Raw genomic sequence first — 16,870 nt, 5'->3', positions numbered from 1 at the left:
TGTCCAGTGGAAATAATTCTGACAAGGATCTAAGCGACCCTTTGTCAATGACGGTGCAAATATTTTACTCCGCAAATATAGCTGCGAAACCTTCAATCCAGTTTTATACGCACAGCAAGATAGCGGCGCTGCAGTCTGCCCAATTCTGTCCTCGCAACGCGGTTACGCGCGTACATAACGTAGTACAGGGTGAAACAAGGAGACGCCAGGCTCTTTAAATCGACCGGAAAATTCGGTTTCTTAACCTATCACGCTACGACTTTGTGCAGCGTTGCCCACAGATGGTGCATTTTTTTTTTTTTTTTTTGTAAAATTTGCGAAGAGCGAACTTACCTGAGGAAAAAGTAAAGAAACAAAAAGGCTTAGCTCCTATGGAAGCGCAGCGACGCCACCGGTCTGCAAACAACACGGCGCCGTTTCGCACGGGACACAACAGATGGCGCAAGCGGTCGCGACGCCAACTGCCATCAACGAACGAGCAGACGACGCCGAGAGCCGGCCCTTTTACAGACAAGGAACTGCTGTTGTAAATGACAACCGCAAGGTTTAACCCAATACGAACTGTTTATTATTCTAAATCTACAACTTAAGCTTCGTTAAAACACAGAAGAGTTCTTTTTGCGTGGCTTCTTTCAGGGCGCTCGTTTTCGATCTCTCTTGTTCCCACACCGGGCTGTTGCTGTTGCTCGCGTCCTCCCTCTCTCTCCTCCGACCGACGTTTCAGATTCCGCTTCTCGCACCCCCAGATGGTTGATGGCGGCGGCAGGCATCTCGTCTTGCTCAAGTTCGCCCGAGCTGGTGTAAACAAGACGTGAGGCCGCGGGCAAAGCTCAGTCCGTCAGGTGCCAGTCGAGGTTACCCGAGCATCCACGTGCTTTCCTCGTGCTCGTCTCTTTTTTCTTTGTGTGTGCTTATTTTTCGTCTTGTCTGTTTACGTTCTTACGCTGCGCCGTACCACGTGAGATTTATCGCCATCTCGTTGTCGGTTTTTCTGTTTCTTGCCCTCCCGAGCTCCGAGTCAGAGTTGAAACTTACAACAATCTCCCCCGGAATGAGCGGGCACGGTCATTCTTTTAACTCCAACGGGTACAGATGTTGAATGGGCCGGCGAAGCCTTCCTCCCCCGGGTAGGATCAGCTTACATGATCCTGCTCTGCCGTCCCTTCCTTGAATGGTCTCCTCTATTCTGCAGGTTTTCCACATGTGTCTTGGTAGACGGTCTTCCTTTAGAAGAACCAGGTCACCCACTTGGAGTCCCGATGAGGCAGTGGGTTTGACCAGGTGCGCTGACCTTAGTTCGAGCAGATACTCTCGCCGCCACCGTCTCCAGAAATTGTTCACCACCGCAGTGCGGTATTTCCATCTTCGAGCAAGCTGATCTCCAGCTGGTCGCGCTTCCGTTGGTAGTCGATGTGGCGGAAGGCTCGTTAGTTTCCTCCCCACTAGGAAGTGAGCTGGGGAGAGCACCTCTGGTTCCTCGGCGTTTGCGTACACGTACGTCAGAGGGCGAGAATTTATGACGGCCTCGACCTCGGCCAGGACAGTCGTTAGTTCCTCAAAATCCAGGCTGCTGCGTCCCAACACCTTGCGCAGAGACACCTTGACGGATCGCACCATGTTTTCAAAAAATCCGCCCCACCATGCAGCCCTCTCGACAATAAATTTCCAACGGATTCTGTGATTCGAGAAGTATGCCTGCACTTCTTCAGACCGGATGGCACGGAAGATTAGTTCAAGGTCTTTCGACGTTCGTTTGAATGTTAAAGCGTTGTCCGAATACACTGTCGTGCTGATCCCGCGTCGTGCGACAAAACGCTTGAAAGCCAACAAAAAATGTGGCGGAGGAGAGGTCACTCACCAACTCCAGGTGGACCGCCCGTGTAACCGCGCACGTGAATAGAGCGATGTAGCACTTGCTGCTTCCTTTCCGTTGACGGCAGATCAAAGGTCCTGCGAAGTCTACTCCCGTGATGCTGAAAGGGTCGCTTCTTGTGACTCGGTCCGCCGGTAAGGGAGCCATTGGCTCGGATGCGGGCAGGCAACTTTGTTTTCGGCAGGCGAAACACTTGTGAATTACTTTCTTTACTGCTTGTCGTCCTCTGATGATCCAATAGGATTCCCGTAGCCGTCCTAACGTGTCTCGAACCCCAGCATGGAACAGCCGACGGTGTTCTCCAGCGATGAGAAGGGTGGTGAAAGGGTGATCGAGCGGTAAGGACGACTGGGTGCTTCACATTCTCGCTGTTCTCACTGTGTTGCAATCGTCCACCCACTCGCACCAATCCGTCGCTGTCCAGGAATGGGTTTAAATTCCCGAGAGTCGATTTTCTGTCAACTTGTTTGTCTTCACGCAAGCTCGTGATTTCTGGTACAAAAGTCTCGTTTTGTGCAATGGTAAGCCAATACGTTTCGGCTTCTATCAGTTCTTCGCTTGAGAGAGGTCCGCTTCGTTTGTCTGCTGTCTTGGCACAATTTTTCACGAAACGTTTGATCCAAGCAGTTACGCGGATCACCTTGGTTGCCGAGTTGTACCTTTCCAAGTCGAAAACTGGAAACAGAGCTGGTGCAGTTACTTGTAACACCATTGCCTTCTTTTCTTCTGCTTTGTTGTCCGCAACCTGGCAAGCATTTTCCACTTGACCTGGCCAGCCTTTTCCATTGCATGGCAGTGAAACTTGGCACCGTTCGTTCCCGAACTTTACGGATTTCTTGAATTCGCTGAGCAACTCCGTCTCTGAAGTCTTCGCCACGTTGTCAGCTATTCCGATGTGCTCAGGTTCCCAGAATGATCTGAGCTGAGCCGAACTTTCCGCGTCGTTTGTTTCGGACACAGTCACCCTCATCACTCCAGTTGCTGACGAGTAGATTGTCGCAGAAGTAGAGGTAAGGGGACCCTGAAGTGTCCACCCGAGGATGGTGTCGACTGCCATCAGCTTCCCATCCAAGCGCTTGACACTGCCGTTTACAATGTCCCAGAAGTGATCGGCTCCGATGAGAAGGCTGATTCCCTCCTCGCATGGATTGCCCCAGAGCTCCCCGTCCGCGAGGTTCATATCGTCAGGCAGCCCCCGCAGTTCCTCGGAGGGGTTGTTCATGACATCTGAGCAGATGTGAGGAACCTCGAGGGCTTCTATTTTTACGCATCTTCTGTCGTATTGGCTGCGGAGCCACAGTTCCACTCGCTTGCATTTCGTTTTCGTTGCTGCATCTCCAAACGTGAATATAGTCAAGTCCTCCTCACCCAGTTCCTTCAGGTGAAGCCTCTTGGAAACGGTTTGGCGAATAAAAGTCCGCTGGCTTCCTCCGTCGATGAGAAGTCTAATCCGGCAACGCTCTCTTTCACCTTCTGCCCAGGCTTGAGCGGTCTGTAGAAGTACTCGCTTTCCCCTGTTCCTTTCTGAGTTTGTTATCTTGAGCGTTGACTGGAGTGTCGTTCCTTCCGAAGTTGATGTTTCACCGGTGTCCGCTATTTCTTTTACCGTAGTCTTATGCTGAGGCTTGAAGTTCGGGTCGCACATGACACTTGCGTGTCTCCCTGCACACCGCGCACACTTCAGCCACTTTGCACTTCTGCAATCCTTTGCTCGATGGTTTTTCTTGGTGCACCGATAACATCTATTTTCAGCCTTCAGAACACGCTTGCGTTCGTCGTTGGTCATTGAGGATGTGCAGTCCGCAGTCAGATGAGCACCAGATTTGCAGAACACACAGTTATTTTCATCCAGGCCTGCTGCTGTTGTTAGTACAGATGCAGAAGGAGGATAACGACTCTGCTGATCTCTCCTTGCACGAAAGCTTCTTTGATCCTCGGTTCGTGGCACGGAATGTCCCGACCCATATAAGCTTCTTTCTCGGCTTTCTATCTCGATTTTCAGGAAGTCCAGGAAGTCTCTCAGCTTGTTGTGCTTTGTCACTGTTCGTGAGGCGGACCTCCGGTTGTACTCCAGGCTCAGATCGGCCGGCACGACCTTTCGAAGAACGGTAAGTAGCATCGTTCCATAGGTATCCGATTGAACCCCCAGGGCGTCAAGGCTTCGAACTCCCGTCTCCACTTCATCGTATAACGCTCTGAGCGCATTGACGCTCCTGGAGTCATGGACTGGTTTGATCTCTAGAAGCCGTGACAGATGGCTTTCGATGATCAGCTCCTGTTGACCAAATCTTTCCTTCAGGAGGTCGATTGCAACTTTATAGTTCTCGGCAGTAACGGCGAGTCCCTCAATTGCCGCAGCAGCTTTGCCGGTCAGGTAGCTTTTGAGGTACTTGAACCTGTCGATTTCCGAGAGAGTTTCGTTCTGGTGAATGGTGCAGTCAAATTGGCTCCAAAATCCTTGCCATGCTCGTATGTCCCCTTGGAATTTCGTTATCTCAAGTTTCGGGAGCTTCACTGTCGTAGTCATCCGTCCTTGATTTGCGATAGTTTTGACGGCCGTGTTGTGCATCGAAGATAACCTGGCAGCGGCTTGTTCACGTTCTGTCAGCTTGTTTCGCAATCGCGTCTTCGTTACGCTGATTCTTTCATGGTAAACTTCCGCGCCTGTCATCTCCTCTTCTATCGATTCGCAGTCCACGACTGCTTCCATCTCGCGGTCCAGTTCCTTTAACGTTGATTCTTTGGACACCAGAAGTTCAAACTTTTCTTGAAGCTCACCCGTATGCGTGTCTTCCGTGGCCAGCAGAACGTCGATTTCGTTCAGGAGTTTCGTTGTTGACGTTCGGACCACTGCTCTTCTGCGTCTCAGTCGGTCGATTGTAGCTTGAGTTGCCATTTCTTCGTTCGGGGGTTGCGTTGGCGGTTAATCCCGGGTTTTCGGCACCAGAAAGTTTTGTTGTAAATGACAACCGCAAGGTTTAACCCAATACGAACTGTTTATTATTCTAAATCTACAACTTAAGCTTCGTTAAAACACAGAAGAGTTCTTTTTGCGTGGCTTCTTTCAGGGCGCTCGTTTTCGATCTCTCTTGTTCCCACACCGGGCTGTTGCTGTTGCTCGCGTCCTCCCTCTCTCTCCTCCGACCGACGTTTCAGATTCCGCTTCTCGCACCCCCAGATGGTTGATGGCGGCGGCAGGCATCTCGTCTTGCTCAAGTTCGCCCGAGCTGGTGTAAACAAGACGTGAGGCCGCGGGCAAAGCTCAGTCCGTCAGGTGCCAGTCGAGGTTACCCGAGCATCCACGTGCTTTCCTCGTGCTCGTCTCTTTTTTCTTTGTGTGTGCTTATTTTTCGTCTTGTCTGTTTACGTTCTTACGCTGCGCCGTACCACGTGAGATTTATCGCCATCTCGTTGTCGGTTTTTCTGTTTCTTGCCCTCCCGAGCTCCGAGTCAGAGTTGAAACTTACAACAACTGCAGTTCCTTGCTGTTTCCGCGCCTGTCTTTTTTGTTTCTACGACTGTCGCCGCCTGCGGAACGCGCGCCGCTTTTGAGTCAAAAAGATCGTTTGCTAAAAATAAAAAGGCCTGCTCTCGGCGCCGTATGCTCGTTCGTTGGCGGCGTTTGTTGCGCCATCTCTTGTCTCCCGTGCGAAACGGCGCCGTGTTGTTTGTAGACCGGTGGCGTCGCTGCGTTTCCATAGGAGCTAAGCCTTTTTCTTTCTTTACTTTTTCCTCAGGTAAGTTCGCTCTTTGCAAATTTTACAAAACAAATGCACCATCGGTGGGCAACGCTGCACAAAGTCGTAGCGCGATAGGTGAAACCGAATTTTCCGGTCGATTTAAAGTGCTTGGCGTCTCCTTGTTTCACCCTGTATATATGGATCAACGTTGCTGGATCAACTCAGTTGGCAACCTCCCACGGAGAGCGTGATCCCGTCTCGTACCCCTCAGCCAGGCTAAAGTGAACTAGAGGGGCCAGGCTAACTCTGTTCGAAGCGCCAACTTTCTTGCTCGCTGCAAGCGCGTCTTGCAACAGCAGTTCAAAAACACGGCCGCAGCGGGCAAGAAAGATGAGGCTTCAAATAACAGCATTTCCGAATCTAGTGGTTAACAGCGGAAACTGACGTGTCAGTCAGCGCTATCTTAGGAGGGATGACGCTTTCCGTGGGAGTTCGCCAACTTAGTTGATCGAGTAACGTGCAGTATAGATATCACTCAGTGTGAACCATATATATGTCTTTAGTCGAATGTAACTGTATTTATTCATAGCGAGCCGCTCTAACTTTACGGAAGACGTTTCAAGAAGCGATATCGACCGCGTCCAGGAGTCAAAGTTTCAGTTTTGTTCTCAGCGCGCTTTTTCAAAAATAGACTGACGTCGATCCATTTAGAGCGGATTAGTACGTTCAACGATATGAAGTCCGTTTTGGCCGGCGCTCGAATACGTGCGCGTTCACAGGTAAATAGCGTAAAGCCACAGTGACAGTGCTACTCATACACGTCAAAAGACACTGTGTTCGCTGGAGACAGGGTGAGGGACCTATCTGCGGACACACCTCAAGGATCCTCAAAGCGTGTTTCTTTTTTTTTTTTTTCTTTTTCATTGCTACCGGCAGACAAGAAGTGAATCCGCCTCAGACGATGTCTTCATACTGTCTTTTTGGGTGATGTATGTAAGCGTCTGACCGCGGCCATTCATAATGATGATGGAAACGTTGCTCATTTACACGAAAAATGAATACGCTCCCGGTTTCTTGACCGAAGTCATCCGCGCCGGAGGGGGGGAGGGAGAGGAATTGGATGGAAAGATGAGTGACTATACTTCAGCGAGCGAAGGCTAGGGCCTGTGACACGGCTATATCGAGGCATTCTTACGCATCGCGAAGTAGTGCGTTAGAAAGTTTGATATGTCTACAAAATGCGTTGCCTTTGTCCTCAACGTAACGTTCGCGTTTATTTTTTATTTTTTTTTTTTGTAGCAGGGATAAATAATTTATGCGATAATGTAGACGTCAAACGTGATATTTAGTCTATATATAAATATGCAGCATTTTTGGGAGAAATTAGACTTCTGGTTGGCAGCGCTGTCGTTGATGTCACCTTGGTTTATTCCATAGAGTTATTATAATATACGCTAGAGGTTCAACTGGCGCTAGTGTGCTGTTGCAAATTGAAGCAGACAGCAAACAGTCCGAAATTGACTTCCGGTAATGCATTTCGGGAAAAAGTGAGTGGATTTCCTCTCTGGCGCTCGATTATAAGAGCAAATATCACGAATAATTCGTACTATACTAAGCACATTGGAGCATTTCCCAGTCACGCCGATGAAATAATTGGTCAGTTACGGCGTTTCTATTTTAAAATCGTGGCATTAAAAACGGTGCTAAAACTGCTTCGTACATGTACCGTATTTTCCGGACTATAGTCCGCACCCGGTGTATAGTCCACAGGGGGAAATTTGGGGTCAAAAATAAAAGATTTTGCTTAGATAGCCCGCACCCGGTGCATAGCCCGCACCCGGTGCATAGTCCGCACCTGGTGGTTAGTCGACACGAAAATCTTCTCATAGACGGCACACGTTTACAAATGTCTGCTTTTTAGCTCACAATAAAGCCTATAATGTGCATAAATCAACATTAACATACACTTTCGTGCACAAAATTTGTCACGTCTCGTCATAATAAACGAACTTGAAAAACATAATTCCGGTATAGTCCGCATGCGTAGATAGTCCGCACAGCCAGAAATTTCAACTTTTAAACATGTATAGTCCGCGGACTATAGCCCGGAAAATACGGTATTTATGTGCACTGTCGGACACTGTTAGCGCGAACATGGCGTCAGCGCTTTCTAGCATGGAGGAAATACGTGCTAAAAGAACTAAAAATACCTGAAAAACTAAGAGAGACACCAAGAACTACGCAGCAACACTGAATAAGTAACTCCGGAGTTACATATTCAGTGTTACTGCGTAGTTCTTGAAAGTCAATAAATAAACACTGCTTTATTCTTTCTGCTCATGATAATGTGCGAAGATGCTTGTTCTGTTTTCAATCATCACCCGCACGCTCCAAATATTTAGAAATAGCGGGTGAGCCAAAGAACAGGTGCACGATAAAAACTTCCCAACATAGGAAATAATAAAAAAACACCACCTTTCGTTGCCCACGTACTTTATTCTTTTAGTTTCGAACGTTTTTTTAACCACTCGTAAAGACGCACGACGGGGTCATTTTCATATAGTGAGAGGACAGGCATTTTAGCAATATATAAGCACCAACGGAATGCTGGCGAACTTTGAACACACTCTACATTCCTTTTGATCGTTATTTTGCTTAGAATCGTCGCTCGTTTCTACATACCTGCCATGGAACAGAGGTTTGGGCCTGTAGCGAAGTTTAACATCGTCCAGTGGTAAAGAAAAATTGCTGCAACTAAAGCAATTACATTTTCACAATATTAATAAAGGTACATATACTACCCGGTACAATCGAAATGACAGAAGTTATTCACGTGATTTTCTGGCGACGAAACCAAATTCACGCGCATTTTCCCATAAGAATACACAGGAAGACTGGAAAAGTAGACTGCATGCTGTCTGCTTCAATTTGCAACCGGAAGTCCCGTAGACACTAGCGCTAGCTGAGTCTCTAGCGTTTATTGTAATAACTCTATGGTTTATTCACCATTCGTGGCACAATGGGCCGATCTGACCTATCGAAAGATTCCTTCAAAATGAATGTTTTCTATTTAAATCTCATTATTCACAAACTGAACCTGAGTTACATATTTATTGGAGGTAATATTTCCAACTTCAAAATAACCTTGCTTTTCTTTTTTTTTTTAAGATATCACATGACAAATGTAGCTGCGTACCAACGTTGTTGCGTACTGGGTTCTCACTTTCGTTGCTTTCGGGGTGTTCAATAGACGCCATATTCGAGGGGGGTGTTTGCAGCGCATGCTCAGAGCGAGCTTTCATTCATAGGCTGCTAAGACCGCCAATCTTGATGGTGCGGAATACACGTTGCGAAAGACCCCTGGAAGCTCGCCGTCAGCACGCTCTGAGCAGTCGCGCACACAGCTATGGCTGCTAGTGAATACTTCCTATACATTATACAAACGACAGTTTGCATACAGATTCGAACGCGAGTGACCGCGAGATCCATGCTTCAAATGTCACATGCCAATGAGTTCAAGAAGAAAACTTGGCACGCGACATTCGAACCTCGGACATTGCGGTGACTCGCCCGTGTTTGCAGACTGTCTTTTGTATCATGTATAAGCTGGGTTCACCCCAGCTTTAAAAAAAAAAAAAACCTAAAAAAACATTTTTAAACGATTTCGTTGGGCACGCGTGTCGACAAAATAAGTGTGCTCGAGAAAAAAAAATGTTTCCAAGAATATTGACGGCGCGAGATTTATTTTAAATTCTTCGCGCAAAAGCCCATGACGTTACGGAATGGTCATACACTCTTTCCACCTCAACGAGATGGTCATACACTCTCGCTATCTCAACGTGATGGCCAGGCCAATCCACCTCTGCTCTTCGCACCCGAAATGCCGAGAGAAAAAACTAGTGGAAAGGAGGTGACTACTGACTAAATCAAGTCTGGCGCCGTCAATAGAACTCTAAAAAAAAAAAAAAAACTTTTTTTCGCGTAAAAGTCATTTTTTTTACACGTGTGTCCCCACCGAACTGTTAAAAAAAAAAAAAAACTTGTTTTTTTTTCTTTTCAGGAGCCCTTTAAAGGCCGCGGCTTCAGCAGGCGCGCCTCCGTCGGGGACTCCGTTGTTTCTTTCGCCAGTTCGCTTCCAAAGAGTTTGTGCAAAAAAAAAAAATATATATATATATATATATATATTTTTTTTTTTTTTTTTATATATATATATTTGTTTTTTTTTTTTTTTTTTTTTTGCACAAACTGTTTGGAAGCGAACTGGCGAAAGAAACAACGGAGTCCCCGACGGAGGCGCGCCTGCTGAAGCCGCGGCCTTTAAAGGGCTCCTGAAAAGAAAAAAACAAGTTTTTTTTTTTAACAGTTCGGTGGGGACACACGTGTAAAAAAAATGACTTTTACGCGAAAAAAAGTTTTTTTATATATATATATATATATATATATATATATATATATATATATATATATATATATATATATATATATATATATATTATATATTATATATTATATAAAAAGAAATATATATATAAAATAAAAAATATATATATATATATATGCATGCAGAAGCGCGGTAAAGTTGTACTCAACGTGCATTACAAACTTCGTTCTGCGTCTCCGAGCACGTCGTACAGAGCGATCGTCCAAGGAACGTCTGAGCTGACGGAGTTAAGCTACACCACTGTCTTCAGGTGGGAGAAGCTTGTTCAGGCGAGCACTTCTGCTGGCACAGCGTCGGTGCCGTCGCCCAGAGAGCAAGGAAGACGTCTGTTCCGCCGACGCCCAGTGCGCTGGACTCTTTCCGCCACTGAGCATTGCGGCTCATTGTGGACGATGTCTTCCAGTGTTGCGGAATGGGCACCCCCATTCCATTCCAATTCCATTCCGGGGAATTAGAGTTTTCGATAATTCAATTCCTTTCAATTCCTAGGAATGGAGACACTGAGCCCATTCCCACTCCTGGAATGGCTGAATCGTTCCATTCCATTCCTTTAATTCCTAAAAGTAAACATTGGCACTTGACAGCTACATTTTTTTGCCGGCATAAGCAGCATAAAGCTGACATTATCAAATGCAGAGACCATTCCAAGAAAAAAAGATAAATTCCTCAAAAAAGCACTGAGCGGACAACTGGTGGCAGAAAGTGTTTATTTACAATGTACTGCAAACGTCGAGAAAGCCCCTTGATATGTCGATGCTTGTTTAAGACATCGGTTTCGCGACCACGTGGCTCACAACAAACAGCAGAACTTAAATCCACTCATTCTTTTAAAACTTTTTTGCATTTGACTTTTAAGACATACGCGGCCAGCGTGTTTGTTTGAGAAGATCATAAAAATATCCAGTTCGTGCGTGGCGCAGGAATAAGCTATATTACTGTATTCTTCAAATACAGCAACACGGCTAGTACACTGCTGGAAGCGATTCCATGCACAGCGGCAAGAAGACATCCTCTGTCAAAATGCTACCTCTGCGGCGCAGCACGAGGGACCGTATAGGCCATGTCACAAAACCTGTTTTACAACGCATAACTTCACGCTTGCTTTGCGAATCTCGATATCTCTTATCGTATTCAATTCAATTTTTGGCCGGTTCGCCTGCCCTTTTCCACCCTTCGCATACTCATTCTCGTGTTTCCTTTTCAGATGGCGAATAAAGTTCGATTATATACGCCGACTGCACCGTGTATAGTTTCGTTGCACAACTTTCAGCGTGCGGCTTGTTTATTTTCTTCGCGACTAATGTCGAAAAATGTCTTCTACGGTGCCATGACTCGATCTGTATTTATCTTGTTTTCTCGTCCGAATTGTGATGTTCCTCTTCGCGCTGATCGAGCGGCGGGTTCAGGCAGTAGACGGTACCCAACCAATTCCTTCTCTTTCCTCGGTGTCGGTTGTTCGCGTTTGGGCAACCGGTCGGGAAGTCAGCGTTGACAAAGCTCTTCACATCAAGATACAATTAACGGGGTAATACTGCACCGTTCGAATTGACATTCCCCGTGTTTCCTCAACAACACCGTCCAACTGACTTCTCACCGCCTCAGATAGGGTCCAGGACAAGGAGCACAAATGCAGAGCGGACAGCCGAGACGCGCGGACGCCAAAACCTCAGTGGCAGCTAGCACCTAGCTCTCCGTCTCAGTTGCCCTCACAGCAACGGTCGCGCCTCGTCTGGCGCGGGACGATCTTTCGGCAAGTCTAGTCAGTTCGGTCACACCAAGAGCGGTGACGATAGTCTACTTCACCTTACGATGGACCTCAAAAGACAGCACGGGAGCCATCGAAACCAATCCAGTGCTTTCTGAGTGTCGCGTGACCCTGCAGTACCGCTCACGGTGCTGGATTGCCTAGGGTGACTCGTAGCGTCCGCAGCGGTCCATCGCAAGGTGAAACGAAGTATGCAGAGACTAAGTCAACGGAAATGAGCGGGAATCCGCTAGCTTGCTTGTAACCCCAATTCACTAAACATATAACACAGAAAACAAGCATCGGAACAAAGCTCAAGTAATAGGCGGACTTACACTACAAATGCAGTATAAAAAAACAAGCCTCGGAGCAAAGCGCAAGAGGAGAAGAGGGAAAGTGAATCTCGCTTTGTATTAATGCGGAACCAAACCCACATTTCGCACTTCAAAGGAGTGCGCACGAATGAACGTGGAAGGCAGCAGGGTTGGCTGTCTGCTAAACAACGCGCCTCGAACTACAAGAAAACAATACCTGATCATCTTTCGACGGCGCCCGAGTCAACGAGTTATACGAGCTCTGCGAGTTATGAGTCGCTTCCGCTCTCAGATCTCAGTCTGTGTGCGCGCGTGCATTCTACAAACCGTCGCAGCAACAACAAAAAAAAGCATGACAAGAAGGACGATGGGCAGTTGTGCATGGCGGTTTCTTTCTTTGCCGCTCCCTTTTCTTTTGCTTGGTGCTTGGTTTCTTGTTTCGCTCTCGTGTAACGCCATCGAAGCCCGACGCCTGCGCGTCCGTGAAAGGCGCCAAGTTACCCCCCTTTCCCCTTTTGCTCTTTGCTTTGACGCTTGTTTTTTGTATTGCATTTTTTTTTTTGGCGTATAAGTCTGTTAGGGCTCCTCGCGGGCTAGCAGTTTGCCGCTCATTTTATTTCTGAGCAACTGACTCGCTGACTGACTCGGTTTAACTGACCGTAGACACTAAAAAAAAAGAAAAGAAGAACTGTGCCCATTCCATTCCCATTCCATTCCGGGCAAAAGGTACCTAATTCCATTCCCATTCCATTCCTCTCAACGTTGTCGCCATTCTATTCCCATTCCATTCCGGGGTCGTGAAACTGCTGAATGATTCCGGAATCATTCCAACTCCGGAGTGGCAACTCCGCAACACTGATGTCTTCCTCCCCAACGAGTGACCAACGTTGAGAAAGGCAAGGGCTCCACGCTCTTCAGTTAATGTGAACTCCTTCCTGTCTTCGCTTTCCTAACCACCGCTACGCATACTTGCTAAATCATATATGCGTCACGGGCGACAACTGCAGTGCACGTTAAATTCTCAAATGAGACTATAAGCAATTTCACGTTCAAAGGAGACGAAGCAGGCATGGTATGAAAACTGCAACTCATATAGTGCAAGTAGACATAAGGAAAATACATAGAAAGGGGGGACGGACAACGATGTCTTCGTTGTCCGTCCCCCCTTTCTATGTATCTTCCTCATGTCTAATTACCGTTACCAACACGCTCGTTTTGTACTTAATATAGTGCAGATTTTAATATTGCACGATATAAGCGATATTTAGCGTCTTCTTTGTAAGAACCACTTTTTGCTCCCACTTGGAGCGCCCAACCGTGCTGTGCACAAAAATTTGCTGGGGAAACAATCTGGGCGTGGTCCTGACGCGGGGAGAAGAGGTGGAGGAGAAGAGAAGGTATTGCTTGCTTCAGAGGATATGTTCTGTTCAAGCAAAGGTCAATCATGAAGACACTTACACTCAAATCACACTACTTTTGTATGCAACAATTGATTGAAACAAATTATTTGCATTACAATAAAATTCAACAATTAGGATATGGCCAAAGAACAATAAGAATACGGACATGAAGAGAACTACTAAAAAAAACTATGTTTTTTTTTTATAATTACAAGCCTGGAGAATGACGAGTTTCCCACGATCAGTCACGTGAGAGTTTGCAAAACCTGCGGTTCACATTAAAAAAGGAACGCTGTTTTGATGGGGTTCATGGATCTCGTGGTCTGGCGTGCGACATGCATCCGGACAATCGAGCAGTATCGTCTGGACAACAGGTCGGTCTGCTACCTGGATGAGACATGAGTCAAGGCTTGTTACACACGGTCAGATGTGCGGGTGTAAACTTCTGTGAAGACGCCAAGTGATGCCCTCAACAAGGGCCTCACAATTGGACTCAAGAATCCCTCTGGCAAATAATAATAATAATAATAATTTTTATTGGTCTTTTTTTTACGATTCAGGAAATGGGGTCCGTCAAAGCCTAGAGGCTTGTACGACGTGGCCCGGCAGCCGCGAATAGTTATTTATACAACGCCGCCTTTTGCGTTGAAAAGGAGAGCGACTTACTGTGGCCCACGCGGGAAGCTGCGAGGGCTTTGTTGACGGTGCTAGAAGTATTCAGGGCAAAAAAGGGCAGCGGTGACTATCATCAGGAGATGGATGGAGAGCTCTTCGAAAAGTGGTTCGTCAAGTAGTTTTTGCCCAATTTGAAGCCAAACAGCGTCATCGTCATGGGAAACGCTTCACACCACGAGGTTAGATTTCACTCTCTTCCAAGCTCCCGCGCACACACACACACAAAACAAACAAGCCATAAGGGACCGGCTGAGCTCCTGGGCCTCGTGGAGAAGGTTAAAGTTTCAAGGCCAGACCTCGACAAGTACCGCGTTGATGACGCTGAGCAGCAGGGGCACAGCGTGCTGCGCTTGCCGACTTGCCATTGCGAACTTAACCCTATTGAGCTTATCTGGAGCCACGTGAAGGGCTACATTACAAGTAAAAACAAGACATTAAAACTGGGGGAAGTTGAACTGCTGACTCCCGAGGCTCTCCATCAAATGATGCCTGTGAAATGTAGAGGCTTATGTCAAACATGACGTTGACGTGGAACACAAGATGCGGGAAGCAGATTGTCTGTCGTACATCGTTCTTGACATTGTTGTCATTAACCCCTCTTCTACTCTGGCCACCGTTGCCTCTTTTCTACTCCCCCAGGGTGAGGAACATCTTCTGCCTTGCAAAATCTCGTATCTGGTCGTTGGCCTCTAAGCGGCCCCGCATACCTCTGATGAGAAGCCGCCCTCCTCAAACACATTCCCATGACGCCCTTCTACGCCTGCTTGTGCTAGACCCCTTCGAGACGGCCCTCAAATGGTATGAAAGCGTGAACTAATTGCGTACTAACTCGATACTTTCTAACCTTGGCGTAGTTGTGGGATGATATTGCTCTGTACATGCTAACTCTTTTACAATGTTCTTGTTCCGCAGCACTTTGGTGACACTCTGGCCCATGTTTGTTGTCATGATGCCCCTCCAGGCTATTCTGCATTTGCTACACCCTCAAGATGGCCCTCGGATGGTATGCAAGCGTGAATTCATTCAGTAATTCTTAGTCGTGGCATAGTTCGGTGAGAATATTGCTCGAGCAACTGGTATTGCTCGTACATACTAACACTTAGGCAGTGTTCTTGTTCCGCAGCAATTGGACAACGCCCTTGGCAGTGCCTGTCATTGTCAGGCTCTTCCAGGCTCCCCCAAATCTGCTAGACCCTCTTAAGACGACCCTTTCACAACGTGCTTGCTTTGCAGGAGTTTGATGTCCTTGCAACGACAGGGCTTGAGTACTCGTGCGATTGTAAGCTGGATAATTATTCAAAGTTTAACGTCCCTAAAATATAAAACTTGGTTCCGGAATTTTTCTTAATAAAAATATGTTTGGTTTATTTCTTATAGTGGATTGACTTTCTTTTTTAACCTTTTTTTTCTTAGTTTTACCACTCGGCACTAAAATAAATGAAGGCTAGGCTACACCATCTCTACTCGGTCAACCCTTAGTTCTTGACTAACTTCAAAATGAAAATAGCATTAATTCCAGTTTCTAGACTGCGCGGTTTAGATATTTCCCGTACTTCCCAAAGTACGAGTTCAAATAATTTCCAAGATTTCGAAAATGGCTAGGTTCGAGTTCACATAGGCCTAAGCCTTCTCGAGTCAGGGTATCAGACGTCGATACCAGAGAGTTTTAGGGAACCATTTTTGCACATCCAATACGGTATACGATGGGCCCACCGGTACGCACTGCGCATGCGCTACCCAAGAAGACTCGTACATGCGCAGTTCGTACCGGAGGACCCATCGTAGCGTATCGGGTGTGCAAAAACGGTTCCCTAAAACTCCCACTGTCTCGAGTGGCGGCCTGGGAAGCGTGGGTAACGGGGATCGCTACGGCAGAGTTGCGGTGCATGGCTGCGGAAGAAATGTGCCATTGGCAGCATAAAAAGAGCAACTGGCAGCATTTCTGGTGTCGCCGGCAAAAAGACGCGTATTCGTCAGTGCCGGATGCCTTTATTGTCGCTGCAAAGAGGACAAAAAGATTTACGTTTCGCCGTGCGTGCTTCGTCAGTCGTCACTTCCCAAGTGCTCCCTGCAGCGTATTGTTAGTTTAGATTAGAGCAGTCGGCATCGGCACTTTCATATCCGACATACATGTCTTGCCTGCGAGTTCATGCAGGCAATAAATACATTACGCAAGGACGTTAAGTGGGCGTCGACGTTCCATTGCCCAGACCTATCTGATCTTTTGCGTGACAGAAAAGTCTCCAATTTTACGTGTGGCACAAGAAGTGAAGCAAAGAGTTTCGGCGGAGCCTGCTTCCCCTCGACGTGAGAGGCTTCTGGGCTTCGTTTCTGTGTAAGCATACCGTGCCATCCCACCAGTCCCGCTCACAAAATGAAGAGTGCAGAGTTGCGCGTCAACCTCGGTAGGTCGAGAGGTTCCAGCCACGATCGCCAAAGATACTTGAACTGGTGCAATACATCCAGCAAAGTACACGAAGTCAGAATGCCCTCACAAACCAATAGACAAAAACGTTTCATTCGCACCGCGCTCACGCCGGACTTCCAACCAGCGCCGTTCAAACTCGCGCACTGATACGCGCCCAAGGAGCGACGTGACGTCACTCATAAACTGGCGCTTGATTGGCTGTGGAAGACCCTAACCTTCCGCCTCGATTCACCAAAAGATGAAATGCAGTATAGATATACTGAGTTATATTGACCTCTGCTTGCTATTTATGATTGCTATTTCGAAAAAGAAGGA

The 16,870-nt window shown here is 47.1% G+C and overlaps 1 protein-coding gene across 1 annotated transcript; it reads right to left on the bottom strand.

Moving 5' to 3' along the window:
- Positions 1-2,082: 2,082 nt before the first annotated feature.
- LOC120849287 lies at positions 2,083-15,075 on the bottom strand. The gene is made up of 3 exons (XM_040221476.1): positions 14,972-15,075; positions 2,252-4,269; positions 2,083-2,099 (listed from the first exon to the last, which is right to left on the bottom strand). Exons 1-3 carry the CDS (start codon positions 15,073-15,075, stop codon positions 2,083-2,085), a joined length of 2,139 nt encoding a protein of 712 aa, XP_040077410.1.
- Positions 15,076-16,870: the final 1,795 nt, after the last annotated feature.

Source organism: Ixodes scapularis, unplaced genomic scaffold, assembly GCF_016920785.2.
Source record: "Ixodes scapularis isolate PalLabHiFi unplaced genomic scaffold, ASM1692078v2 PGA_scaffold12__126_contigs__length_90152505, whole genome shotgun sequence".
NCBI lineage: Eukaryota > Metazoa > Arthropoda > Arachnida > Ixodida > Ixodidae > Ixodes > Ixodes scapularis.
The sequence above is the reverse complement of the archived record's forward strand: the minus strand, read 5'-3'. Positions and strand labels throughout refer to the sequence as shown.